General features: G+C 44.7%; 1 protein-coding gene across 2 annotated transcripts; it reads right to left on the reverse strand.

Annotated features, from left to right (window-relative positions):
* Nucleotides 1-1415: 1415 nt before the first annotated feature.
* Nucleotides 1416-20888, reverse strand: LOC118782579 (SH2B adapter protein 2). 2 transcript variants are annotated; one of them, XM_036535932.1, is made up of 9 exons: nucleotides 20704-20888; nucleotides 10727-11584; nucleotides 8847-8948; nucleotides 8276-8367; nucleotides 7842-7942; nucleotides 7392-7553; nucleotides 6897-7102; nucleotides 5940-6111; nucleotides 1418-3730 (listed from the first exon to the last, which is right to left on the reverse strand). In XM_036535932.1, exons 2-9 carry the CDS (start codon nucleotides 11552-11554, stop codon nucleotides 3402-3404), a joined length of 1992 nt encoding a protein of 663 aa, XP_036391825.1. In that variant the 5' UTR covers nucleotides 11555-11584; nucleotides 20704-20888; the 3' UTR covers nucleotides 1418-3401. The 2 variants fall into 2 exon arrangements, with proteins under 2 accessions (XP_036391826.1, XP_036391825.1); XM_036535933.1 differs by lacking the exon at nucleotides 20704-20888 and having other exon boundaries at nucleotides 1416-3730; nucleotides 10727-11580.
* Between the last annotated feature and the right edge of the window lie 6722 nt (nucleotides 20889-27610).

A 27610-nucleotide genomic window follows, 5' to 3' on the forward strand; every position in this document is an offset into this window, starting at 1 on the left:
ATTGTCACAGGACCCCTAGCATTCCCTCCCCACTCTCCTCAGTATTTGAAGGCACCAGTCACCCCAAAGTAGGTGAGCACCATGAATATCCTTTGACCTTTGAGAAAACCAGGGCAACGTGAAGCTGATATCACATTTTAATGTCCCATTTATAGGTACCTTTAAGCATGTGAAAACAAAGTGCAAGTTTATGAAGGGATGACAGCAATTTATGTCACAAGCATAAGTTAAAACTAAATGTCTGGGCTAAGGTTACAAATATTTGTAAGTGGTTGGCCTCAAGTGGGCTCCAACGAAGCTAGCTAAATGTGCACCATTTTACCACAACTATCTGTTCACAGATTACAGTATTTTGTTGTAAACTCTGATTGTGTAGCAAGAAAAAGTGGTGTACATTTCTGTTGTTAAATGACCATGTCATTGAGTTATGTAGAGCATAAGAAGATGTACCAAGAAAAAATACCATGATTTTGCAATAAAAATGACTAAGATAGCCATAGTAATTCTGTGGTAAATTTGTACACAGCCAGGACATAGCATAGTATAAAACCACAGAACCTGTTCTGAACGTGTTTTGCCTCTGAATAATTTTTTCAGCTCTTCCTGTTAGACCTTTCTTGGTTACAATGAACAAAATACAATTTGAGTCCTGTTTCTGGTTGAAATAATTCATTTCCATGCCCAAGATTGCAGAAAAAGACAAAGAAAAGTTCCTTATGCCTGGTTGCTTTACCTCTTCCCTATTGTACCTCTCCCCAGAGGTCTGAACATAAGAGTCAAATGAGTCATTTTATATGATTCTGAGGCCTTCAAAGCCTGATCTTCACAGGCCTTTTAAAATAGGAGCTTGCTTCCCACTTACTATTCTCTGTAGATTAGTACTGATTGTCTCATAATGTATTAATGCTGAATCCTCTAAGCATCAGAATGTTGTTTTTCTTGTTGGTGCTTTGGACAGAATTTCCATATATGACCATTTGATCAGTCTTTAATACCAATGAGAGGCATCCTGTCATGCACCCCAAGTAAAGAATGATGGAAACTTTTCTGTACAAAGACCTTGGTATCCAAGACATTAATAAATCAAATGTTTATTTTGTGTTCAGAATGCTCTTGAGCCCAAAACTGGATTAGGCCTTAGATTTGTAAACTAATCTTGTTTATCCACAAATCCTATCATCAGCTGTAGTTTCAACCAAAAGCCTTCTTTGGAAAAACTACTATTATGGGCCTAACCATTTTTATTTATTTGCAGTTTTCAAAGATAACTCATTTATTTTAAGGGACTCAACAAGCTCGGTTTAAACAGGTTGTTCACTGGTTTTATTCACAGAAATATAAAGTAGTACGTCAGGTACATCACTTTGTACAAAAGTGCACAGACTCTTCAAAACTCAGCTGGACAACAAAATTCAGCTTTTAAAAAAGAAAATGTTAAAAAAACAAACACCAGAAAGAAGACGCGGAGACAGCTTGAAACGGTTTAAAATGCTAATACACCTTCCTCCGCAGACGAGCATCTCCCTTGTGTGACAGATTCGATTTATTGTGACAGGTCTGCCGACAGAATGGAGGTGTGTGTTTACGAAAAAAAGACACAGATAGTAAAACCAAGGAAGATAATGTCATTTACAATGGCTGAAAAATAAATACTCTCTAAAAATATGTTTTAAATTGGCACATGTACTGTAGCAAACTTTCTCTCACCCAGTCCTGGGTGGTTGTATAACCACATCAACAAGACAACCTGCTCTCCTGGTGCTCTCTAGGCTGTATATGATGTAAATTACACAGCACGGTTGCACCCAAGGTACAGACCCAAAAGCCCACAGGGCCAAAGGGTTCTGATTTATTCTGAGCTTCCAGTCTGAATCTGATGGATATTTGAACTGATTAGGGTGTAACGTGGTGTATGGTGGAGGAAAAACATTGCCTCACCTAACCTTCCCAACACATCTGATGAATTCCCCTTGTACACAGTCACCGTCTCACTTGATGGTCTCTTGCCTGGACAGCAGAAAGTGAGACAAGTTGAACAGAAGAGTTCACAGTGTAATCGACTGAGAGAGCGTGTCTGACTGGGGGTTACCGAGTTTCAAGGCGGGAAGACTGGAAACACCCAGAGGACTTTGGGAACCGTGGGGCTCTGACTGCCCACGACCCTGAACATCTCTGCACATCGATCAACACTGGGAGGGTAACACCACACAAGAGACAAGTCACATCCATAGAAATAAGTTATTCTAAAAAGAAAAATCCTTTGATATGTGTTTGATCTTTCTGACGATAAATGGTGCAAGCGTAGATGAGAAGGGACAGCAATTTCATGGCATTGGTGGTGGTTGTTGTTGTGCATTTGATTCTTGTTACTGGATTCTCTTTGAAGTGTCTTTTTTTAAGCTCTGAGTACATAAACCATCACATCCTTGAGCAACAGAATATCCTAAAGTTGTTTGATCACTGCTTACATTGCAAACATATATGACTGTGAGATGCAGTGTTGCTGGCCCAGCCCCTCTTGGGATTCATTCTCCTGATAAACATGTGTATGGGTTTGTTGGCCAGCCTGCATTCCCGCTCCACTGACAAATAATCGTTGGGAGCACTGTACATTGTTAGTGTAGTGCGAATGAGCACCAATACAGTGTTAATTCACTCAATGTGCTGTAGTTAAATCACAGCTTTTGTTGTGTTAGTCTCTTTAACGACATCATTAATCTTTGTCAAGGCAAATGCAATGGTCAGACGTAATGTAGATGCTTGGCATGTCACAGACAGCTCAAAGTTTGAGTAAACAGTAATGCGTGTTTGTAATGGTGTTCAGTGTGGTCTTGGTGTTTGTTGCAGAAGCAGTGGCTTAACGTTGACGTTTGGGTGAGCAGAAGGCTGCATCAACAAGATGCATAGGGTGGGGGGATGGGGATTTCCGGAGCTGACTGGAAACAGCTTTGAACAACATGAAAATGCACTAGGGGATTGATGGAAAAGTATAATGGCTGAGTCATTTCAACTCTTGATAAGTGAGGGTGACGAGGAATTTTGTTTCCAGAGGTTTAGACAGGAAGTGGTCTGGAGAATTAATGCCATATGACTCCTTTGGACTATTTCCTCTTTCCTCCCTCAAATCCCTCTGCAGACCAGACCCCACACTGCATCAAAGCTGTCTGTACAGGATAGAGGGGGTGCTTTAATTCACCCACCCTCAAAGTGAACTAACATGGGAAAAGAATTATAGGCTTGGCTTTGTATGGTTACCAACTCCCTGATCAAAGGTCAGTAAACCAGTTTTTATTTTGGACAATTTTGTTCAGCTGTAGTCCACTGTCACCTGTTACCTGTAAGGGAGAAATATTCTCATACTTCCTGTTGCTCAGCCAATGAGATGGAGCCGTACCCTGGCCTCAGTAGAAGGAATACTGGTTTTCCACAGCTCTTGTCCTGCGTGTGCTGTCGCTCTCGTGGTAGTCCTCAGAGGTGCCACTAGGTGGCTCTAGCAGGCGCTCTGAGCTGTTGCTGCGGCTCTGCAGCCCTCCTCCAACCCCCGGCTCACCTCGGGAGAAGGGAGGCAGGGCGGTGGGCGAGGAGGAGGAGGAGCCGGACGGAGGGGGCGCGTCCGCAGGTGGCCCGGCGGGCTGCAAGGTGCCGGAGAAGTAGTGCATTGACTGGTGCTGGTCGGCCCCCCGGCAGACCGGTTCTCTGGGAACAGCAGGGGGCTGAGACACGCCTGCATCTGCGGAGGAGAACATTTAGAGGGTGGCCGTTAGACAGCAGCATATAATACCTCACTGTCTGAAAAAAGAGAAACAACAAATAAAAAGATCAGGGAAAAACCACCCCATGCATTTTGTATTAGGTAGGGGAAGTAGGAGCTGCGTATGTCTGCAATGTAAAATTCCTAGGATGCAGAGTCAGCTTCCTATAATTGCATATTGGATAACTGCATATATGGCTTTTCAGTTTCACTGACCGTCATTACTCTTGTTAAGTGCATATCCTGTTTAAGTGCATAATGTCTCAACAGTCTCAAATGTATGCAGTTGTCAAACGTCGACTGTAACTGCCTAATACTGCCCCTATTAACTGCCCATATTTCGCCACTGTATTGTCTGGAATTATCTGGTGACCCTAGTAGCATTCGTTACTTCAACTGCACTCTATTTGTAATGAAAGCATCAAAGAGAAAGAGGCCGCAGAAAATGAAGTCAAAGTGCTGCAAAACAAACAGCTGGGTCCGTATTACTGATTGTAAAATTCCTATTATGTATGAGTGAGTGCATATGAGATTCGTGTGTGCTACGAGTACTGTTTTGCAACCCATTCACATGCTTATATAAAGCTTTTGGTTCTACAGCCACACTACATGAATCAGGAGATCTGTCCAGAACAAGGCCCAGGGAGACCCGCAGTGGCACTGAGGGAGGAGAAAGAATGGGGCTGAGGAAGCGTATGGGGGGGGGGGACACAGGGGAGTCGACGGGAGGCCAGTTCAAAAAGCGGGACGGTGACGGGGCCCTGACCGAGTACGAAACCGAACGGCGGAGAGGATGAAAACAGACAGGGGAGCACAAAAGGCCAAGCGTGCTTCTCCAGAAGAGGGCAAGTGTATGTTACGGGTGAGGGTTTCTCCTGCGCTAATACCGGGGAGAGCACTCTTTCACTCCACCGTTGATGTAAGAAGGCCCCAGACACTGCTCCCCTGTTCTTCGATGGGCGCGTTACTCAGGAAGGCTCCGCCAGCTCTCTCTCTCTCTCTCTGACTCAGGAGTAAACATTTATGGACTGCGAGGCAGAGTGCATCTTAAGTTGACAATAAAAGGGAGGGAGTTGCTCAGCTTAATACGGCACGTCAGTGTAAATCAATAAAAGCTTTTACGCGCAGCGGCAACACAATCTCCAGCGAGGGGAAACGGGGGCACGCCGGAGTCCGCGGGAGAACAGTGGGGCTCTGTGCGCAGCTCCGCTCGAGCGGGGAGCTAAAGCTGCATGCAAAACACCGCAGCATAATCAACACTGTTCTCCGGCAATGGAAAGCATTCAGGCCCTGCCAGTGTACATGGGGGCGCGGGGCCGGGGGGGGGGGGGGGGAGAGACGGACGTGGCAGGTTTATTGCGTTTCTCTGTGTTTGCTTCCCTCCACGGACAAACCTCTACAATCCATCAACACTTCCAAAGAGCTCCTCAGCTCCCCGGGTCCCACACAAACCTGGCAGCGGGCTATTTAGCTTCTGAATGATTTTTAAGGTGAGGGATCCACATGTCTGAACTTATAAATCCGACCCTGTCCTGTTTTGGGGGGGTAAAAGTTTGTTTTTTTCATACCGACTCAATGGTTTAGAATGTGTTAAGAACAATAAAATGGATAAATGTCAGGGTATCACACATCACAAAATATTACTCAAACTAAAGTCACAATATATTTGGAAAATACTGTTATGATTTGTGTTGAATATTTGGTTATGCTTCCCTAAAGACTGACTCATAAGACTTGCAGTCTTAAATGCTTAAATCACTTAGACTAGCCTGTCTAAATAATGAGATTTCAGGGACCATCACAAAAGATATTTACTGAGTGAAGTTAGTCCTGTTATGTAATCCCCACCTCCCAAGACAAGGATGTTTTAGAACCCATTAAAACCCCAGAGCTCAGGTCTAAATCTTTGTGCAAAGGTTTATTCACATTTCACATATGGGTAATGCTATAGTATCCATTTTAACCCCACCATTAAAATATAACTAGACTGATTACTAAGGGGTGGTTATTCAGCCAAAGTATAAAGACAGATTTTCTCAGAGGCAGGCATATATGCTTGGGGAAAATGGTGGACAAAAACAGAGAGGTGGTCAAAACACGCTTTATTGCCACATAAAGATGACAGAGTTAGCATGTTGTGTGTATGTGCTTGGGTTTTATACTTGTAGGGGGTCTGGGGGTCATGTACCTGGGGGCGTGCGCTGGGCCTGGACGTAGCAGCGCAGCGTGATGTCAGCGGACCCCCCGGACTCCAGCGGGATGGGGTGGGCGTGGAAGTGCCGCAGCATGTCCGACACCGTCTGGAACCACAGGTGGTGCACGTGGCACTGGCCGTTGTCGTTCACTGACAGCCGCAGGTGCTGGGGGGGGTATGGGAATGGTGGGTGACACACTGGTTTGACAGGCAACATCATCATTCAGCTTCTCAGCAGCATTATTTTGGTTCAGGTAGACTCAAACCTGCCATTCTGCTATTGAAACAGTGATAAAAATCATGCTTAAGGCGTGGATATAGTCCACATGGCCACTTGTTATGGCTGATATATGGGCAGCAAAGCCCGGAGAGACTATAGGAAAATTCCGCTCATGTCTGGGAGCGTCCGCTTCGACACAGCCTGGCTCCGTAGGCTTTTCCTCAGCACGCACTGCGGATCGTTTTGCACGCGCGAGGGCCCGTAACATTTGCGAAGGGTGAGGACTTCATAACGTCACTCGAATTTTGGCTCTGGAAGATCGCCACAGAATGTCAGGAGTGACACCAGAGGAAGGAGGAATCCTGACTTCCTGACTGATGGAGCAGTGGGGGCAAGGAGATTGCATTTCGCTTAGGATCGCAGGACAGATCAGGTTACCTGTCCAGTCGGACAATTTCACATGTTCCCCCTTTGCATAGGAAAGTGCAGTGGATGGATTGTGCACGTCAACATTCATTAAGCATTTCCAGAATGTTTCCCTTTGATTTCCTTCCAACAAGGAATAGCTGTGTTCTTAAATTTGTGAGCTACCTGCCTCCCCCCACACATCAGAACCTTTCAGCTTCCACAAGACAGTTTATTTAAAGAAAATGTATTGGTAAGTGATATGCTGTAAGTAGCGGGTTGATATTACAATATCCCAAAGACCGCACATCAGAAATTCCCCTCACCTTGGCTTTGCCCTGGAAGTTGAACGTCAGGACGTACTCCCCTGGCCGGGTCTCGCTTTGCCGGATCACAAAGAGCCCGTGGCTGCGCACCCCTCCAGCCAGGACCAGTTGGGCCGCTCGTACCCGTGACAGCGTACCGTGGAACCATGGGTATCCGGTCAGACTGGCGTCCCCCTCCACCTCTGGTGCTCCCTCTGTGTGACCCCCTGAGCAAACACACACAGAGAAAAGCTCAATCCCCAAATGCACAGGCTAAAAAGTTAACTACTGAATCCTCATGCAGCCCCACTTTTCCCACCTTCCACTGCCTTAACTAGAAAGTTTTTTTTCTTGAACCATTAGCTATATCTCTCTGTTCATTAACAACCTGAAGACTGGTACTGAAACTGTGAACTAAAAATGACAGCCCCAAAAAAGCCATGTCTCTCACTCCGGGGTGTGAAAATGGAGCTCGCTGTGGAGCGCCGCAGCTGTCTGTGGCGGGGGCCGCGTTACCTGCGGGGGGGCTGGGCCCCTGCGCCTCGGGCGACTGCAGAAAGCGCTCCAACAGGATGTGAGACGGGTGCTGCGTGAAGGGGGACTCCCGGAAGCGGACAGAGGGGGCGCTGTAGTGGTCAGCTGAGGCAGCACATGCCCGCTCGGGGGCTCGGTGTACACCTGTCCGGGCATAGATCAGGCAAGCCGTATCACTATCCCTCAGTCCTTACCACCTGCCAGGCCCTTTTCCCCACATGCCAAATTTCCCCTTTGGATTTTGTCTGCTGTATACTTGAAGAAATAAACCTGCATTGTGGTTTCAGCCTTTCAACCTGCGTTCTGGTTTCAAGTAAACATTTAATCTGTGGTAACGTATAATATGTACAACATAAAATGGCACAAAACTGACAACAGTTGAGAGGGGTAAGGTTATGGGATGTTTTTTGGGGGTCTCAGACAGGGACTCACCTTCAGACAGGAGCTCACAGCTGCAGGAGGAGACCATGGGAAACTCTCTGGGAGACTGGCCATGGGGACATGAAGCAAGCTCAATATCATCTCCACTGTCCCTACACAAACACACAGACACACACACACAGGTATATCAGATATACCTGCAGCACTTCATGCTGCTATACATCCTGTACAGACTCAGTCCGTCTCTGAAAAAAGAAATTAGCTAAAAATAACCTCACCTTAGTTTAGCTCTGCAGGGATCCTTTCTGCAACACTCTGGCCTTTCCCAATAAATCAATGTGTCTGGTGCAATGACATTTACAAGACTGACATTATACTGAGCCGGAGGAGTGGAATCTATCAAAAAGCCTGCTCAGACTGGGTGATCTGACCATGCCCCCTCCCCACCAGCTTACTGAAAAGCAAATATTTATTTCTCTGTTTACCCAGGGTCTATGCAGTCCTGAATATCTGCTACCCAAGAGTTTTTCTGCAGCGAGTCGATAGTCTCCAGGATATACTCTGCACCATTTTCCACCTGCAACGAAAACATAACACCACAGTCTGAGTCCAGGATTTTTTCCTAGCGGCCGGTACACAAGTCACCACAAGGTACTGGATGTTAACAGCCCCATGCCAAAGATGCTCTCTTCAGCGGTACTGCTTTAAACAGATGTGCCTCTGTCTCTCCACTGCACTTCCATTCCTGCCCATATTGCTCTGGTTACCGTAAGAAGCTTACCTATATAATACAGCCAGAGCTGGCTTAAAACCAGTCTGATTAACCAGGCACGGCACAACCATCTGGAAGATAAGTTGCATGTATGGTGCTTTTTGACAGCACTGGTGCAGGCATGGTTCTCTGTGCCTCTTGTGTCAGTGTGTTTAAGGTTTAAGCATGAAGGCAGCATTCTTTTTTTGACAGATGGTGTGAGCTGCAGTGTCTGATATGCAGAGAAAGAAGGGGACCCTTCAGTGTTTAGGTCCTGTGGGCGGCCAGAAAGCATAGACCGTTACCTTCAGAACAAACGTGTTGTCCTTGTCAGGCATCTCCAAAGGCATGGTGGTCCTCACCTCCACAATAGCTGAGAGGGGCACACTCACTTTGGGCTTGGAGGACTAGGCAAATGAAGAAGAATTTTTTTTATATTTTTTTTTTATCACAGGGATATTGTACTTGTGTTCAATATGGGCAGTTAGCTGCTTAAAAAGAGAGGAAATTAATCGCTATTCCTGCTGGTTTCACTGATGTCTCCAATTCATCAATAACTGAATACTTTGAGCACATGCATCCTCATTTTGAAAAATCGGGCATGATTATGTTCAAATAAAGTTGTTAAAGCAGAAGACACCATGGACCCCAGTCCCTGGGTTAACTCCTCCACACAGAAACACCCTAACTTCACAGTTAATCCATCGCCTGGGAAATCTGAAGATTAAAACTACATTGCTTGTGACTGGTGATATCCCTGCCAAATGAATCAACTCACATTTTTAAAACAAATGTATAGCATCATTATTAACTTCCTGGTTAAATTCTGAGGAATAAATCTGATTCTTCTGATATTCAGATCAAAGCTGGGGGCCTTGTAATTAATGATGGCCTACAGACAGAAAGAGTATAATTCAACATGGCCATCACATTTAAGTCATATCATCAATCAGACAAACACTGTGTCGCTAACTTTAATCTATGATCACAGAAATAATAATAATAATTCAGGGTGACTCAGTGTGCTTGAATGTGGTTGTCAGACTATTAAGTAATTATATTTTCATGATCAGTGCCACGGTAGCAATCATTGTGACAGAACCATTATTACTTATGATGTAATCATGTTTAAGAGTTCTGTGTTGGCCTCTGTTTTAATTTTACAGACTCATTATAACACCGCTTGTTTTGTGTTAATTAAGCCTACCGACTCAAAGCCCCGGAAGTGAAGTTACAATTCCACACGTTCATTGTGGAAGGCAGCACTGAATCAGTAATAATGGTGTCTGAAGCATTTCCGCATCTATTGTTGACAGTGTTTTCACCTTCCTATCTCAGCCACGAGCTGCCGAGCTGTTGATTACCTCCCATTCTGTGCTGGCTGAAAGACATCTCTATTGTATGTCATGTAAATTCCCTGTGGGGAAACCAGCTGGCAAGACTTGTAATTTCATTGAAGTGAGAGAACTTACTTTTAAGAAATAGAGAAGCTGCCATTTAGCAACACATTTCTGCGTGAGAGTGGATGGGGGACGTGAAACTCAGTGAGCATGAGGTGTTAGGTAAAGTGACAAAAAACACACTTCCTAAATATCAAGTCCACTTCCTTATGTTTCACATTAACTGGTTTAATTCATTCAAGCTATTTCTGTCTGAGAGCAAAATGACTAGTTTTCAGTGGGAAAATCAGGAGACATATGTCATCTATTCTTTTTTTGTAGAATTTCCTATCAATACAGATGTTTTCTGGCATAATGTAACCCCTACATATGCACCCATCGAAGTCACTTCGGAGAGAACCATACTAATGGTCTTTCCAAATGCCAAGGAGCTCGGGTGTCTCCGAGATCGTGGCTTCCAGCCAGGGCACTTTTTCCCCTGAGCAGGGAGTTCATCAAGGGGAAGTGGCCTCGTGTGACAACTCAGCTATCCCATATCTACACGGGAGCGTGTGTTCCTGTTACTCAGCACTGCTGCGTGACCTTCCTGTCCCGAGAGCCCGAGGCATCTGCCTCCAGCTGTCCTCACACCCCTCCGAGAAGGAACAGCTCGTTGAAAAATTACATACACACTCTAGCCACCACGCAGTCATCACATTTTTTTTAAACACGCAGTGTAGTGCTTGAGGCCTGATCGGCTAAAGATCGGAGCACTGACACGTGCGTGTACAGCGGGCTGGCGGTACCTTGGGCGGCACGTAGAACTCCAGCAGGAAGCGCTCCCCCTCCGACCGCGGGCCCGTCTTCCTCAGCAGCAGCCGGCACTTCTGCCACTGGGAGCTGCCCATGCAGTTGGTGTCGTCGGCCACCATGTAGCGCAGGGCTCCCTCCCTCTGGATCTCCAGCAGCTCGGCCTTGTGGGCCTGGGAGCCCTTGGAGAGCCGCAGGCGCTGGCTCCAGCGGTCGCCCGCCTCCCCGTTGGCCCTGCGTCCGGCATCGGGCTCCGGCGAGGCCCGGCGGTGCCAGATCTCCTTCACGCCGTCCACTACACACAGGCTCATGTTGCGCAGGGAGAAGCCCTTCTTGAATTTGGCCTTGGGGTGCCCCGCCGACACGTCCTCCGTGCTGCGCGACTGGCCCAGCGCCGACGCCTTGTGGCCGGAGGGCGGGGCGCGGGGAGGGAGGTTCCCCGTCCCGCTGTCCATGCTGTCCAGAGACTCGCTGGAGGCCCCGGCGTCTTTGCGGCGGTGGTAGAGGTCGTGGCCGTAGGGCAGCGGGCAGCTCTGGATGCCCACGAAGGGCACGATGCTGTACTTGGCGGCGCCCGGGGAGCCGGGGGCGTGGGCGTGGCTCAGCTCGGCCGAGAAGCAGTCCAGGAAGTGCTGGGCGAAGTGCTGGGAGAAGGTGGAGTCGGCGCCCGGCGAGTCGTAGCAGGGGTTCTCGCTCACGAAACGCCGGAACTTGTCGGCGAAGTCGGAGGCGGAGGCGCGGGCGTGCAGCTCACAGAACTCTTTCCAGTCAGGCAGCGGGCATGAGGACAGCTCTGGGCTGCTGGGGGGGGCGTCCCCATTCATCACTGCTCCATTCCACCACTGGGGGGACGGCTATGGCACAGGAAGAAAACAGCTGCTTTACCCAACTTTTACTATGTGGTCGGAATACAGCCAGATATTCACCTACCAGGAGCATAATAGTGAACACCAACAAAAGTATAACAATCAGGCAGAAACAGTGTAAGAGCATGCAAATGTATAAAAACTAACTTTTATACATTTGCGCTTTTATAACTAACTAAACTAGATCATTATAAAAGTTATGCTAACTAAACAGAAAAAATGAATGCTTTACTCCCACTCCCACAAATATACAATACAGTATAATAGTGATATCTCTATTCTCCACCCCAAGCCAAGCCTCAGTATAGCCACACCACAATGTACCAGTGTTTGTGGTTTGTGGTACACCAAAAACAATAAGGTCCATTATAGCTCCAGAGTGAACCACTTCCATTAAACACAGCAGCTCTGGAGAGAGTGTAACCATCTCTATATCAGGACAGAACAGTGAGGCTATCAGTCTGGCAGAGGGGTCCAGTGAACCGAGTCTCTCTCCATGTGCAGCCAGCTGGTGTAACTGAATGTAACTGGCACTTCCCGAAGTGGCACCCTGCCCCAGGACGAACCCTCCCGAGACTGACACCTGCTCTTCCCACTCTCCATGCAGGGGGGATTGTGGGAGATGCATGGAAAGCCTGGCCCACACACTAACATCAGTAAACTGCTACTGAAGGCAACTAGGAGTATTTATAAACAGCACCTGTTTAGTGAGGCAAAGATTTTACTCAGTGTAGACCTCCAATAACAGACATAATGTGAGCTTTGAGGGTTGGATTTGAGAGAGAAAAAGCTCTGATGGCCATTCTGATGATGTCAAACACGGCACTTGTGCCACATGTGCAATTACGGTGTCAGTCTTTCAATTTTTAGTGGACCGGAAAATGTGACAGTTTCTGGTGTAGTCCTGTTAAAGGACTTCTCTGAAGTGTACCTCTGCATGAACATGTGTACAACACTCATTTTTTGCAATAGGCAAAGGTCATGGATAAAATAGACAGACACCAAAGTTTAATTTAAGACAGTGTGGTAAAATGCTAACAAAGCACAAAAGTGGGGAAAGCAGTTACCAGACAAACCTGTGCTAACTGGGGCTGAAAACACTGCTATCATCAATTCTGATCTCAGGAAAGCAGCCAGTTCAGGTCATACAGTGTGGCGTCTCAGTCAAATACACTCAGTTAATGCACAGTACAGGTTTACTGCCAGGCGCTATTGAGCTGAGCAGATAACCAGCATGTCAGGGTTCAGGAGCCTCGGCCATTCAAACAGCTGCAATTACAGTCTCTAATCACCTGGAGCTGCAGAGGTAGGCTTTCAAACAGGACTCTGGAGACAGAGAGAGGGGGGAATTTGCATAGCTTGAGAGCTCCCCATAAATATTAAAGAGGGGCAATTAATTCTCCCACACGAGGGCTAGCAATCGAAATTAGACAAGGGCTCGTTTTGCGATGAGTTAACATCAAGCGTGAGACTCATTAGGTTTTATGCAGAACAGAGGGAAATTCAGGGGTAATTAGCATTTGATGGGCTGTTCGTGACAAGAAGTGTTCAAGATTTAAAATGCTGGCGAAAAACAGACAGATGTGTGAACATGTGTGTATGTGTGTGTGTGTGTGTGTGTGTGTGTGTGTGGGTGTGAGTATGACTGTCAACAGAGCCTATCCGTAATAATCCCTCCTCACAGTGCGCAGCGGTGGCTTTCTGGAATTTTCCACGCAAGCGGCTTTATTGTCATTTTCAAAAAAAAAAAGCCATCAGGACCGGTCAACATGTCAGACAGGCTTAGTGTAAAGTCTCCTCTTCAAACTGTAACTATAATTCCTCTGCTGTTATTCAAGGGTAACCCTGCAGTATTGCCAAAGTGTGTTCTTTCAGTTCTGCTTTCCCGCTCACAGCGCTCGCAGACTGAAAACTACTATGGAGCAAGATCATTTTAAAATGAAACAATAAAAAAGCAATCCCCTGTTTATGTCTTGCAATTAACATTTTCTGTTCCCTCTAAAATGTGAACTGGCCATTAACTGAGCAACACCCTAAGTTACAACATAATGGGTGGGGTTGCCTCCAGGTTCCCTTGCCCAATGAATTAAAGGATGAGGGCTTCATTTAATTTGAATGAGGATGCCCCACCCAGAGAGAACCTTGCTCTGCAGGGCACTTTTAAGTGAAAATGATAGTAGTTTGTAAAAGCATAAAGACATGAAAGTAAGAGCTGGAGCTCAAATAATAGTAACAGACAATAAACAGTGAAGAGTAAAGTGTTATTTTATAAATGTGAACATTTATTGGGATATTTAATGGATGTTACGCAGCTGGTCCTCAAAAATCAAGACATATAACATCACAAAATAGCTTATACCCACTGATAATAATTTAACCCAATTTCATGCTGCTTTTAAAAGTTTTAGGATAATCGCAGAGTAGAACACTGTCTCCAAAGCCCAGTCAGCGCACACACTCTATATGCCTGACTTCAGTTCATTATAAGTGTGGTTTAAGGGAACTAATCTAGGTTTGATGTTAATGTGCTTGCTAAAGATGCAATTACTCTGTAAACAAGCAATATAGATTAGTATGCAGCATAATTAAGATTTATTAGTTTCTTATTTACTAAATTGTCTGTTTTAGGGTCTAGAGTTTAGTGATAGAAAACACAGGTGTCATAAACTAGATAATGGGTGGTGCTGCCATTTTCTGTAAATTACTGATTTATATGAACAAATCAATTGACACTGCTGTGCTCAGTAAAACAATATAATCAGTTGAAATCAGTGAGTCAGGGATAACAAGTGATACCAAACCACAGACAGCAATCCACCTGTTCTCAGACAAGCACCCTCCCATTACCAGTTTAGGGCAACAATTTCTGTAATTAATTAAGCTTAATTAATTTTGATGGCTACCTCAGCGTTTGAAAGGCCAGATATACACAAAAGCACATTGAATTAACACCTTTGCTTCTATCTTTTTGCCACAAACATACCTAAGGTAACACATTTCACTCTTCAAGGACCTAAAGCACATAACTGTCAGGTCAAGTCCAGATCAGAATTCAAGCAACAGCTAGATCAATCCCAATCAATTAGAAGCAGCCGGAACAAAAAAACAACAACAACAACAAAAAAAAAGCCCAGCATTCAGCACACAATGTGCCCCTATGGAGTATGGTGAGGAAACAGAAGTTCAGGATATTTTCTTCAGCATTAACGCAACAGCTGCTGCTGCCAATTCCACTCAGGTTCAATTTTACCCATTACAGTGTGCTGGCTTCATTAGTATACCACAGCAAGTTGGTCCAAAAGCTGAAGAATATTCTATCACAATACGAAAAGCTCAGCAATACACCGACTTTGTAAGCAGTACATATAAAATGGACTTTGTGAGCTCTGTCTTCGAAAATAAAGGATGATAATATATTTCAGATTTGTGACAGTAACAGCTCGCCTTGTTTGATGATGTGCAGTTAAGAGTTACAGAGAAAAAAACTAGAAATCTCTTCATTCATGGTTTATTTCAGTGCACCCTTGTGTAGATATTTTTTGGCTGTATATGTGCCTAAGCTCTCTGTCTAAAGCCCTTTTAAAGTTGCTTGTAGGAATTCTGAAACAGTCTCTATAAAAGTTTCAGATACAGGCTATTTTGAAGCCATCCTGTAAAATGCTTGAGTAAGAAGTTTGGTGAATGACACACACACGCGCGCACACACACACACACACAAACGCACATAGCTGAACTTGGGCGATGACACATTAATAGACAGTTTGTCCTCACGCTTGTGGCTTGCACTTTGCAGACCGCTTCTCTCCGGTGACAAATCTCAGATTCTCTCTCCAGGTGTTATTATTTCTGCTGACAGCCAGGGCTTGATGACTTGAGCCATAAGCAAAAGTGCCAGTGGGTCCCTGAGTGCCGTGATGGATTTCCCAGAATCCTCGGCTCTGACCCAGACACTGCTGCAGCGCCTGATTCTCCTCACAGCCACGTCTGTCAGAGGTGGACTGATACCAAGGACAATGGCACAGTTTAAAGACACCGATAATAAAATATATCTGGCCTGAGATATAATAGCGAACAAACAAACACACGAACAATAAATTGCAATGTGTGTTTCCTGCAGCCTGTTCTGACGTCATAGGGCACCAGGACCTTGTGATACTGTCGGCATGAACGCAAAACTTTCAAAATAGCTCAGATAAAATTCTGCTTATATTTTCAATTTCGCACTGCATCATGCAGTCACAAATTCAGCAGAAAGCAGAGCACGTGGGGAGAGCATTTCACAACATTGCCTCCTAAGGAAAGAGGATGTGAGCTCTTCTCCCCCTGTGGTACTGCATGGGAACCTGAGTCTGCTGACAGGATACTGTACAAAGAGGCAATCGGGAGAGAATGCTGAGCGGCCTGCCCACTTATTGGGAGGGTTCCCCCTGCTCTGTGGGGGCCAGGCTTTGATACAGGGACTGAGAACATCAGATGCTATAGCGGATGAGACTGCAGCTGTCATCGTCAGACATCATATGAGTCTGCCTCAGAAAATGTCAAACGACATCTTCAAAATGATAAATAAAATCAAAGACTGTTTACTTCTCCAATCATTCTCACCTGCAAAGTAAAGAGTCAGCAGCTCTATCAACTGAAGTGGCAGCAGTAAGCTGGGAAGAAAGACACTTGCTTTACCTTGTTGGTCATTATAGTCCCATATTAAAAAGAATCTGGCCTTCTTTACATCTAGACCTCTGTCTTTAATAGATTTTGCACATGCCAGAAATGATGGCCCCTGCTGCTTTACAGCTGATACCTTTTGAAATTAAGCATTGAGCGGGACCGGTTTAGTGAGGAAACTGAAAATACTGTGGTCTACAAATATCTTTCAGTTTCACTTCTGACTGTTGCACTGACTTGTTTGAAAATGTTGAGTGATTTTTTTTAAAAAGACTTTCCATAAGTCAGTTCAGCTTTCCATAGGCTTTTCCAGGGGTCAAGATAAATGGCATATTAAATTAGCAAAATGTGATGGGCAATGTGGTGTTTTATCGTAGTTATTGTTTTGTTTTCAAAGGAACTGAATGCAGGCAGAGGACATGATGAGGCACCCAGCTGGAGGGTTCACTCTGCTTATTTCCTCATTCATCAGTTGGCATTTCCTTTAATCCCTGACACACCACACACACACACACACACACACACACACACACACACACGCACACACACGCACACACACACGCACACACACACGCGCACACACACGCGCACACACACACGCACACACACACGCACACACACACGCACACTCCCGCCCCTGGTAGGACACATCAAGGGGTATGTTATGGCCTGCCGGACCACACACAGAACCCAACCACTCCGAGAGCACAGAGGGGCAGTGTGCAGAGTTTACAAACTGCAGCCATTGCTCAGCCTGAGCCGCACAGAGTCGGATCAGAAGCCCATCACAGACCAGTGCCCAATTCAGAGCCTTAGCCTGTAAACCGTCACAAAGCCAAGCTGAACCGGCTCTTTTGTTGGGAGAGCGATAGCATGGGAAGAGCCGAATGGCCTGGCTGACAAAAGCCTTGGGGCGCAGCTAAAAAATCCAGCACCCTCACTGGAAGAGGCTGAAAGAGGGAGAGAGAGGTCAAGTTATTGCTCCCTGTCCCAGCTGCTAAAACAATCAGTGCCTGTGTAAACAGACTCCTCTTGGGCGGAGGAATTGAGAAGGACAATGAGCAGACCCACGCCACTGTCCTGGGATACCAGAGGTTCTCAGACCAATGAACGCCCCCTTTGAGTATGGACCCAAAGAGCAGGCTACCATCTCCACACCAGCGCCACCTCATGCATATTAATGCTGTGAAACATATTCCTTCATGTTGTAGCCCTCAGTGAACCAAATTTTGAAAAGCATTCTGGCAGAATTTGCCCATGTTGAAGAACAATATTTCTATCTGAAGTTTTCTAAAGTCCAAATCAAGTGTACGTAATAAAATTGCATTAACAGTCCAGAGGAGAATGAGAATGAAGGTTAAGTGTACAGGTTAGAAAGCTAAATAAAAAGACACAATTGAACCTGAATTATTTTTGGAAGGGAGGACTATGCCACATACTGAAGCAGTAGCTAATTGTTTGCATGCTGAGATAGCGCATCTCTTTATGCATCGGGCTCACCGAATACATGCTATTGGCAGTGATGGTGCTGTCCGTGGATATCTTTTTGCCATTATGTTCCAGGGCAGTTGTTCTGTAAACGAGGGCCCAGTGGCGTTCTATACCAGCAAACATACAGACACATTGTGACTGGTGGAACCAGCCAAGAGACGGTGCGTAAGTCATATTTGCTAAGATTAGCCCACGAGCAAGTCATGCGTACGCAGCCCCACCACATTAGCTAGAGACAGGAAACATCGGCTGTAAGAGAAGGCAGATGAAACGGCTCACACCTCAAACAAGGAGCAACAGACAAACAGGCAAAACACAAGGACATGCACAAGTGCACATGGTCACATTGTGCAGACACACGATCAGAGTTGGGGGGGGGGGCACACACACCCATCCACCCATCCACACACACACACACACACACACACACACACACACACACATAATCAGAGTGAAAGAGACTGTACAGACAGACACACACACACACACACACACACACACACACAACAATAATCATTTTTCTCCAGATAAAGATTAAAACATTCACCTGGCTAGCACCCTCCTACAGAGAAACTTTCATACAGACTAAACAGAAACACTCTGTTTCCAGGGGGAGAAGCTGTTCAATCAGATATTGACAGACTGCAGCCTTCTCTTTGGTCCACATGTAGACAGATATCAGCTTCTGGTAATGGGGATCAAGATCTCCATGAGTTTTTTTTTTTTTTTTTTTGCTGTTTTGTTAAGATCAATGGGTTTTCTCATGAGAAGTAAGGGTGCAGTGAGATAAATTCATCAAAGGAATTCATCGTCTGTGGTTTCCTGAGGTGTGCTGACTGAACAGATTAAGAAAAACAGTAAGATAAAAAAAACAAGCGAAGAAAGGGAGGGAGAGAAAGGAGAAACAGAGAGGATTTGAAGGAAATAATTTCAATTTAACCTCAGAACTGGGAAAATATTTTCGAAGAGGACATCTGAGAATGTACTATTGAATCTGTGAAATGTTTTTAACAGCACAGGTAAAGACAGGAGGAGAAACAAACGAGCAGACAAGAATGAAAGAAAGAAAAGTTACAGAAGATAAGGGATGCAAGATGTGAAAACCACGGTTCAAGATTACTGTGCCACGTCATGAGCTCTGATAAAATTAGCGCACAGAAGAACTGGCATATGGGTTGACTGCGAAGACCACTTTGTTTATTCCATCCAATTTCCTATCCGACCAACTGCCTGCCTAACTGCGATCTAGCGGGACAGTGGCAGAGTGGGAAAGGAGGACCAGCCTGAGCAATAACTGCTGACAGCTCTTCTGCATCACATTCTGCATCCTGGAGAAGGATGCTCTGCTGGATGATCTCGATCAGATGAGGGGCTGCTTTGGTACTTCACACCTAACAGCACATCACACGGCTTCCTGTTTGAAGCTCTCTGCATCACTCAAATCCCCCCTCTTCATGCCACTGTATGAAATCACTCATCAGATTTCTCTACGTGAAGGTTATGACACCGGAAAGAGAAATAGAGTATGCTTCAAAAAAACCGACTGATAGCTGACTGATGCTGAAAACATCATACTACTTCCGGCTGTGTTTATCTGTGACAACAGCGATGACTTCATAATGAAGGAAAAAAAAAACTGACTAATCATTTTTGTTTTATTTTAATCTATTTCTATTTCAATGTGGTTAAATCCTACCTTACACATACTGTGACTATATCACTACAGCATTACAACAGGTTCCAAAGCTGTTCAAATTGTTCAGGGTCTGGAGGGATGCTTTAAGCAAATTCAGACATCTCACATATTGCATGGATTCTAGTTTGCTTGCCCAGGAACTCTTACCTGGATTAATTAGCCTATTCTGCGTGTTTGGGCATTGAAACTCATCTAAAGTGAACGGTGAGTACTGGTTTCCACATGATTGTAAATGATGAAACCGGAAACGGCCACAAAGATTGAACTTGAACTAGTTAGACTTTCTGTGTGGATAGAATTGTCAAAATATCAATAAACGAAACGCGCTTGTTTATTAACCGTGGAGACTGAAAAAATTAAATTGCATGCTATCAAAGAGGTGATACGCTTTTTTCAGCTCAGAAACGTAACTTAGGTTAAAGGGACTACACTGAAATGGTCGACTGACTGATAGGGTATACAAATTATTTAGCAAATAAGATGAAGTAAACTGCAACTTCCTGCAAAGATGCAGCACCACTTCGTCACGACGGTTCATTCTTTAAAACCAAAGTCAACTAAAATGCATCAATGGGAATCACTGTGTCAGACTGGTTTGTTTTTAATATGGCCTCATCTATGGACGTGCAGTAATTCAAACAGTTGACGATGTTAATTCATAATCCACCTAAATCAACGCTCGGGCATTCTAATTTCACGTCAAGGTCGTGTGAAATCAGGGTACTGAATATCCATTGACAGCGAGAGCGTCCCATTGAAAACGCGAACAGCTATGTTAGCAAGCTACTTCTCCAAAGTCAAATCCCGAGAGCAGGGGGCAACGGGTTCTCCCCCATAACTGGATTAAACGTAAACCCTTCACAACGACTCCCAATCCTGACAGACGCACGAATGCAATTGTGACAAATTCATCCTTCCGTGTTTCCAAGGGAGACGTTACTTGTGTCGCTTTGCCTTAAAATGAACGCGTTTCAGCACCAGAGTGCGTTGGCGAGCGAATGGTGGCGAGGTGTACGAAACAACAACATTACAGAGGCTCCAGCTGCACCTGAAAATGCACGCGTATAACTAAAAACCTATCATGACTCGTACAGCACAAATGTTTATTTAGAAAAAAATAATTAAATGAAACCTAACTTGACAATCGTGCAAACAGGCATATGACAAATGCATGGCTTGGAAAAAAAAAATCAGCAACAGACGGGTTGAAAAGATTGATGGCTACAGAACTAGCTAAATAAAAAAATGAAATACTTACCTTAGGTCCGACTCATTGCATGATGATGACGCTGGTGTCGTTATGGGAATCCGGGTGAATATGTATTGTATCAAGTCAATTTCGTTGGAATAATATCATTGGTAGGCGAACGGAAAATTCCTGAATGAGCATTAGCTACATGTTCTCCATATCTCCTTCCTGCGCACACTGAACTGTAAGCTATAGAGAAACACACACACACACACACACACATTTAGGGGGCGGCTCTGTTGCTGTGATCTCTTTAACAGACGTTACCGCCTGCCTTAAAGGAGACGCGCTGTATTCTGGTAGCGCTCCCGGCCACTTTGAGACCGAAGGGGAGTACTATTAAGTACTTCTCAAAACTCATCCTGCACACCCACCGTGAATGGTAGTTTTAGTTTCAGCTGAGCTCTTAGTAAAGTAGCTTTGATTGCGCTGTTAACTTCAGGACAATCTGAGTATGACTTCACGTTACAAGCGGTTATTAGGTCTTTGTTACAGATATAGATACTGTTGATTGAGAATGAATTAATTCTAAGGATACAGTGGATATAAGTATAATGGTGGTTCTGTGGGTTACTTCTATTCAACTGACTCTTCTATTCAACACCCCTCCAGCAGCACGTTTCTTTCACAAAGAATATATAGCAGTTTAAATGAAGAGGTGTCAAATAAAGCTCAGCATTCAAAAAGAGCCCAAACAAATTGGGACTGAAAACCGACAGCATGTACGGACCAAAATCCTTATAGTTTGCCCCAGAGGACAGATTTTTTCTACAGAAAAATGTTTCATTGTATTACTGTGTTTGGTTATGTGATATTACACTTTTGCCACCTAGCCTGAGTAGAGACACTAATTTCCCTTTAAGGAGCTGGTAAATAATGCTGTATCCCAGTCCTAGGTAAAACAACATACCATCAAATGTAAACCATGTAATGATTTGTTTTCCGTCATGAAGACAACCATCTCTCTGGCTCTTTCTAAGTCTTGCTTCATGGGGGCTAACCAGACCTTGAATCTGTGAAATACAAAGTGGATGGAATCTCCCTTCTAGCAAACCTGGCAAAGGTTTTCACACAAATTTGCTTTCACATTGAAGCATGGCATTCTGCACAAAACAACATGGAGACATGAAATATTGTAGCAGTCTTGTTTTTGTAAACTTTCACCGAGCACTTGGTACACACATGTTTCACTCAACATGCAATGGGTTTAGTTTAAGTCTATTTCCAAGCTGGCAGCTCAGGGTATTCACATGTGATGGAAAGTGAGGTAAAAAAAAAAAAAAAGTGTAACAGCTTTAATATTAGTGCTTCTTTAATAGAAAGGAGTTCGGGGTTAGAACCCAAGCAACCCAGTCATGCAGAACTCAAAGATGTACTTTGGTTCTCAGAACAACATGTGTGTGTTTTTTTTTAAACATTTTTTGAATAATCTTAACACATCATATTCAAGATGTTGGCTCGACAATGTTGAAAAAACATGGTTTGCTGAATATGAGAGGCTAATTTTGATATGTGGCATTTCTCTAGCTGTACAACAGGCTGTGATGTCTTGTGCATAGAAACTATAATGGAAACATTATTTGTTGAAATTATATCATTGTTTTACTGCTGAAGCTAAGGCTAAGTAGAGCACTAACTCTACACACATGACATCCTGAGTTTTATAAATTATACATGTTAAAATATATTTAAAGCATGACAAACACAGACAAGGCATGTATGTTATGTGAAAAGGAGGGAAAGATAATAATCTTCATTATATGTGGACGGTGTTAGAAATGCTTACAACTGTAACAGATTGCTGTACATAATCACCACACTTCTATCAGTAACTCTGTCTCTTGCATTCACATATGAGTAAAGCACATTCAGAGACAATCTGAAACTAGTAGGTCCCACTAATAATGAAATGCACAGGTTAAGGGCTAGAAAGTGGCAGGGCATCACATAAGAAACCAGTGCCCTCGTTTCACTTATAAACAAGTATACATATTACATATGATCTCATTTTGGTTGACAAAGCAAAATTACATCATCAGAACTCCTTAGTTTAAAATATTGTCCAGAACCTGACAAAATACAGTCCATTTCCATTGCAGAACTATATCAGACAGTCACTTTTAGGTAGAGGGTCTTTCCATTTGACCCAGAATTTATCATGATTGTTTATCAGCCTTTGGGTCTATGGACCGGCGCCAGGCTGTGAGAAGTTGGCGGCCGGTCCCTCATTGCCCTTTTCCAAGAATGTGCGTACCTAGTAAAGAAGCTAACATTAGCTAGCTGTATGGTAATTTCAGTGGCTAACACAGACAAATCTAACTTCAGTTTATGTGTAACAAACAGCCTCACAACCTGTCCCACACTGGTTGTCATGGCACTGTAAGCTTGTGTGGCCGTTCAGTCAGATTGGATGTCAACCAGTTAGATAGCCATTTCCCTTTCCAAATAACAAGTTCCCCAACCATTTTTTGGTTCAAACCTAGAAAAACTAACGGTGAACATTCACCACACAGTAACAGTGTTCAGACATGTTAAGCCTAGATAAATGGGCAAGAACCAATAAACATAATTATAAAACAAAAGAAAATGAACTTGCAACTTCTCTGAAAGGTAACCCCAGTGTTACAGATAAGTCTCTATGGAGCAGAAACACAATGATTGAGTTTAAATTTGTATTGAAAAAGTATAGTAAAATACAGTACTTCTTGTCTTTTCTCATGCAATGCAGGCTGTATATTTTACTTATCTATACAAACTGTATGGATAAAGATCAAAACAGGGACATGTGGTTAAAACTCTGCTGGGTGGGTAGAGGCACAGGGAGAAAGAGAGAATCAGGGAGGGAGAGAAAGAGATGGTCAGGATGAGAGGAAAAACATGGGAGGGAGGCTTACATCTGTAAGGGATGATTTTTTTTTTTTGTTATCTGCTTGGGAGGTCCTCAAAGAATTCAGGCAGTAGCGTGCTGATGCCTGGTATGAAGAAGATTGACAAACACTGCTCTAACATACTACACACTCCTGGATACAGTGCATTTAAATTTGGTTCTGGAAGACTAAATTCAAATAGTCTGTAGAGTAAGCCTTATGTCTACAGTCATAATCTGTCTTAGATCTGCAACAATTTGACCACCAGGTCTTAGAGAAACACAGATGTAACTCAAGTTATGTCACTGCCCCTTAGGAAAATAAATACAGACCCTGTTCACATAATTGCCATTGAACAATGATAATAAGCCTTGGACATTTTGCTGTGTGTTCTCAGAGAGACAAAAAGAAATACAGCAAAGATAAAGCTGTATCAGTGCTTGGAGCTCTGTATTTTATCTCTCCATAGTGATACACAGACAGATTTCTGGACAGAGGAAAAAAGGTGAGGATGGATTCATCATTTCAGTGAAAGCGCTGTGCTCTCAGCCCTGTGAAGATGTCTGGAGTTGAGCCACTGTCCCTCCTTACCCCTGTCAGGTGGTCTCACAGGGAAGGCTGCTTAATGCATTCATTCACCGCTTCACTAATTGCAGCTCCAGGGTGTACCGCCACAGCTTTTTTTTACATGAATATAATTGGATTAAAATCATTCATGGAAAGTGAAGGCTGCAGTATTACAAAGATCATAGATTTCACACCCGTGAAGCACTGTGAGGACATTCAGAATGAAACGCGAGGCACACACCAACTCACATTCACATACTCACATGCACGCACAAACTGGTACTGTCACTTACTATCTCTCTCCTCCCTCTCCCTCTCTCTCTCTCAGACAGACACTATCCAGCAATGGAAATGGCTGCTGTGTGAACCAGCCACCCCCACAGTATTTCTCACACTATTGTTCCTTAAACAATATCTCAACAATTCCCTATGGAGGATGGCGGGGGGGTTTGCTCAGAGCAGCTGGACAGATGAGGAATACCAGAAAGAGAGAGAGAGGCCCATCTCACTCAATTGAAATGATAACATTTAACATTACCTGTATTTTCTATTGCGTTTTCAGAGTCATTATGGTATGGTGTAGTGTTAAGGAGAAAAATATCTCCTAAGCAGAGCTAGTGTAAAAAAGGATATGATATCTTCGTGCATTCAGCTAGGGTGACCATATGTCTTCTTTTTCCAGGACATGTCCTCTTTTTAGGACCTAAAAAATGCATCCCAAAAAGAGGACATGTCCGGGAAAAAGCGGACATGTGGTCACCCTAATTCAGCAAACCCAAACTCCTCATTGACTGTCAAGACTGGGCAGAGGCCTCCCTGATTGTTACTGTCCAGGAATCCAGTTGTAACTAATTATCCCAGGAACGATTAAGTGCGCATTCACCGTGGATTACAAGCTTGGCATTTGATTTGATGATGTTTACCTTATGTTGGTTTACGCAGCGCGCAAGGTCTCGCACAATGACCAGCAATCCATTTAGAGGCTTTCGCGAGGCTATTTATACTGGCGGACTTAAGCACGTCAGAGCCGCGCTGTGCAGTAAGTAGAAAAGACTTGTTGCGCAGAGGCCCACCGGAGCCAGCTCGACGGGAGCCGCGGTCTGCCCCCGCGGTCCCTGCTAGCATCCTGTCACCCGGGCGAATCCGCGTCGCCCCGGATGGCGGGATCGTCTGGTTCCAGCCTGAAAGGTCAGTTTATGACAGATCTGCAGCGCGGGTCCCCTGCAGGCTCCCCGATGGATATTGATCTGCAGAGGTTCCCCACCGGAAGGACGCATCCACAGTACCCTGCCTTTAAAGCACTGTGCTTCCCAGGGGAAGAGAGTTATCTTATAGCAGCTGCTAAGCACGGCGGAAACTAAATGTGAGACAGTTCCCGTGGCTGCAGGAGGAGGCTCCGTCACTCTGCTGCAATGCTTTGCTCCATCTGTCCCTATTATTCAAGAGCTGTTAGCCAGGAAGAGGAAGTCCTTAAAACTTTAGGGAGGATAGTGTCATTCCTGACAGCCAGGGGAACCAAGCAGAGATGGCAATTCATATATCAGCATTTCATTTTGTACTATAAGAAAATACCACCCTAGACTTGCCCACATCGCCATGAATTGGGACCATCTTAATGTCTGCTCCTATTGGGAGGGTCAAAGGCCTGTAGACTCTTTACTGGCAGTCAAGCATAACTTTCTTTTCTGTCTTAAGTTAACTATCAATGAGTTCATTTTCATTAAAACTACATAGTCACTTTACATTCACATATGAAGTAGTAGTTTCATACACTTGGTTAATCACAGTGTAGCTGATGCCATGAAAATCAGTGCTGTATACTGTACTGTGCTGTGTCTTCAACTTTTCTGTTTATCTTTCATCACCCATACAAAACGTCAATCAACACCTCTATGTACATTTTCATAATATAATAATATTATTAATGATCTGCATTTACAAACTTTCATCAAAGGGCATTAAAATGGTGATGAGTGGGGAAGCTTTATCATTTCCATGAAATTTACCTTATTAATATACCACTTGATATATCATTAATACATCAGTTGCTACAACATATTTACATGCATGCACATGCACTCACATTACATGCATACACATGCACTCACATTAGTACAATGTACAACAAAGAGAGAGATGAAAAAAGAATGAAAATATGTACAGTAGCCTTTTTAACCCTCTGCAGTAGCCGAAAGGCAGATTGCACTCCTGGGAGAGTCGAAGAATCAATAGGCCGATCCATCCGATGGACGCTTCCCAGGTCCCTGACACGCAATGCAGGCCCGGGACTCAGGGGTGTGTTTGAGCCAAACTGGCAGGCAGGCAGTGTGCTGGACGATGATCACTGCCCCCCCCCCCCCCCCAACCCCCACACAGCAGGGTGCCACTTAAAAGCACATCTGAAACTCTGGCTGTAGCAAGGAGGAACTTTCATATGATCTGTCAACACAACTCCAACGAGCAACTGAGAAATTGACCGGCTCATCTGCCCTGTTTAGGCATTACCTGACAGGAAAAGGGGGAAGGGTGCAAGGAGGGGGGGTTATGATTTCACGTGGGGGGTGATTATGTCTCTGCACAGCCATGTTCTGGCTGAGAATTTGTGGGTTCTTATCGCTGTTGGGCATAGAACAGCACGGCAGACAAAGAGTAAATTTACCACAATCGTTTTATATAATTTGGAGATTTCCATAATCTAAAACGATAATCCAAATAAATGACTGGGATCACACTTCTGGGGGAACGCATAAACCTAAACACAAAGTTACCTTGAAAATTATACACAAGGCTACCTTGGAAATACATTGTGTGTCCACACTACAATTCCCGCCAATGCCGGCAAACGAGGAAGTACCAGTGCAGCAACAGGAGCACGCCCACATCAGCACTGAATGAACAAGGGCATTTTTGTGAGGAGACTCACAAAAAAACAAGCGTCTGTGCGGTCAGGTTCATTCGGCCTGTTCCGTCCTCACAGGCACGTCATTGTCCCGTAGTGTTTTCGTTCCCTGCCCCTCGGTGATGCGTTACGCCCTGGGCACATGAACTAAAACATCATGGCAGTGAGGACAAGGACCGTGGTGTTACAGGACCTTTGTGACGGACTCTCCGAGAGGCGCTGGCACTGCGAGAGCGCGCTGCTGTGGGGGAGGCAGGACGTTGCCGGAGAGCGTGGTGAAGTGGCCCGGGTCCCCGGGGGAGCAGACTCCCCGTCAGGGCCTGAATCATGAGTCTCTACCGGAGAGCGCTGCCGGTTAACCCTCGGAGTGCCAGTGGGGTGACACGGAGCACAGGGCAATTAGCTAGGTCTGAGTGCTCCCAGAGCCCCCAGGCCCATGAATAACACAGAGAGGGGGGAGAGGGCCTTTCCAGATTTTGCACAAAATCGAGACAAAAAGTTGAATAATGAGATCCGTGCTGCATAATCTGCCTTTCATTCATTAAATAAACATATGAAACATGAATGCAGTTTATACCAAGCA

The sequence above is a fragment of the Megalops cyprinoides genome, chromosome 9 (assembly GCF_013368585.1).
Source record: "Megalops cyprinoides isolate fMegCyp1 chromosome 9, fMegCyp1.pri, whole genome shotgun sequence".
NCBI classification, from domain to species: Eukaryota; Metazoa; Chordata; class Actinopteri; order Elopiformes; family Megalopidae; genus Megalops; species Megalops cyprinoides.

Excerpts from the sequence above, each read along its gene's own strand:
- LOC118782579 (XM_036535933.1), bottom strand. The coding sequence starts at position 11,554 with ATGAATGGGGACGCCCCCCCCAGCAGCCCAGAGCTGTCCTCATGCCCG. Across the intron at positions 8,368-8,846 it reads ACAACACGTTTGTTCTGAAG|GTGGAAAATGGTGCAGAGTA; the intron begins GTAACGGTCTAT and ends TTTTCGTTGCAG. Across the intron at positions 7,943-8,275 it reads CAGGACTGCATAGACCCTGG|GGACAGTGGAGATGATATTG; the intron begins GTAAACAGAGAA and ends GTGTTTGTGTAG.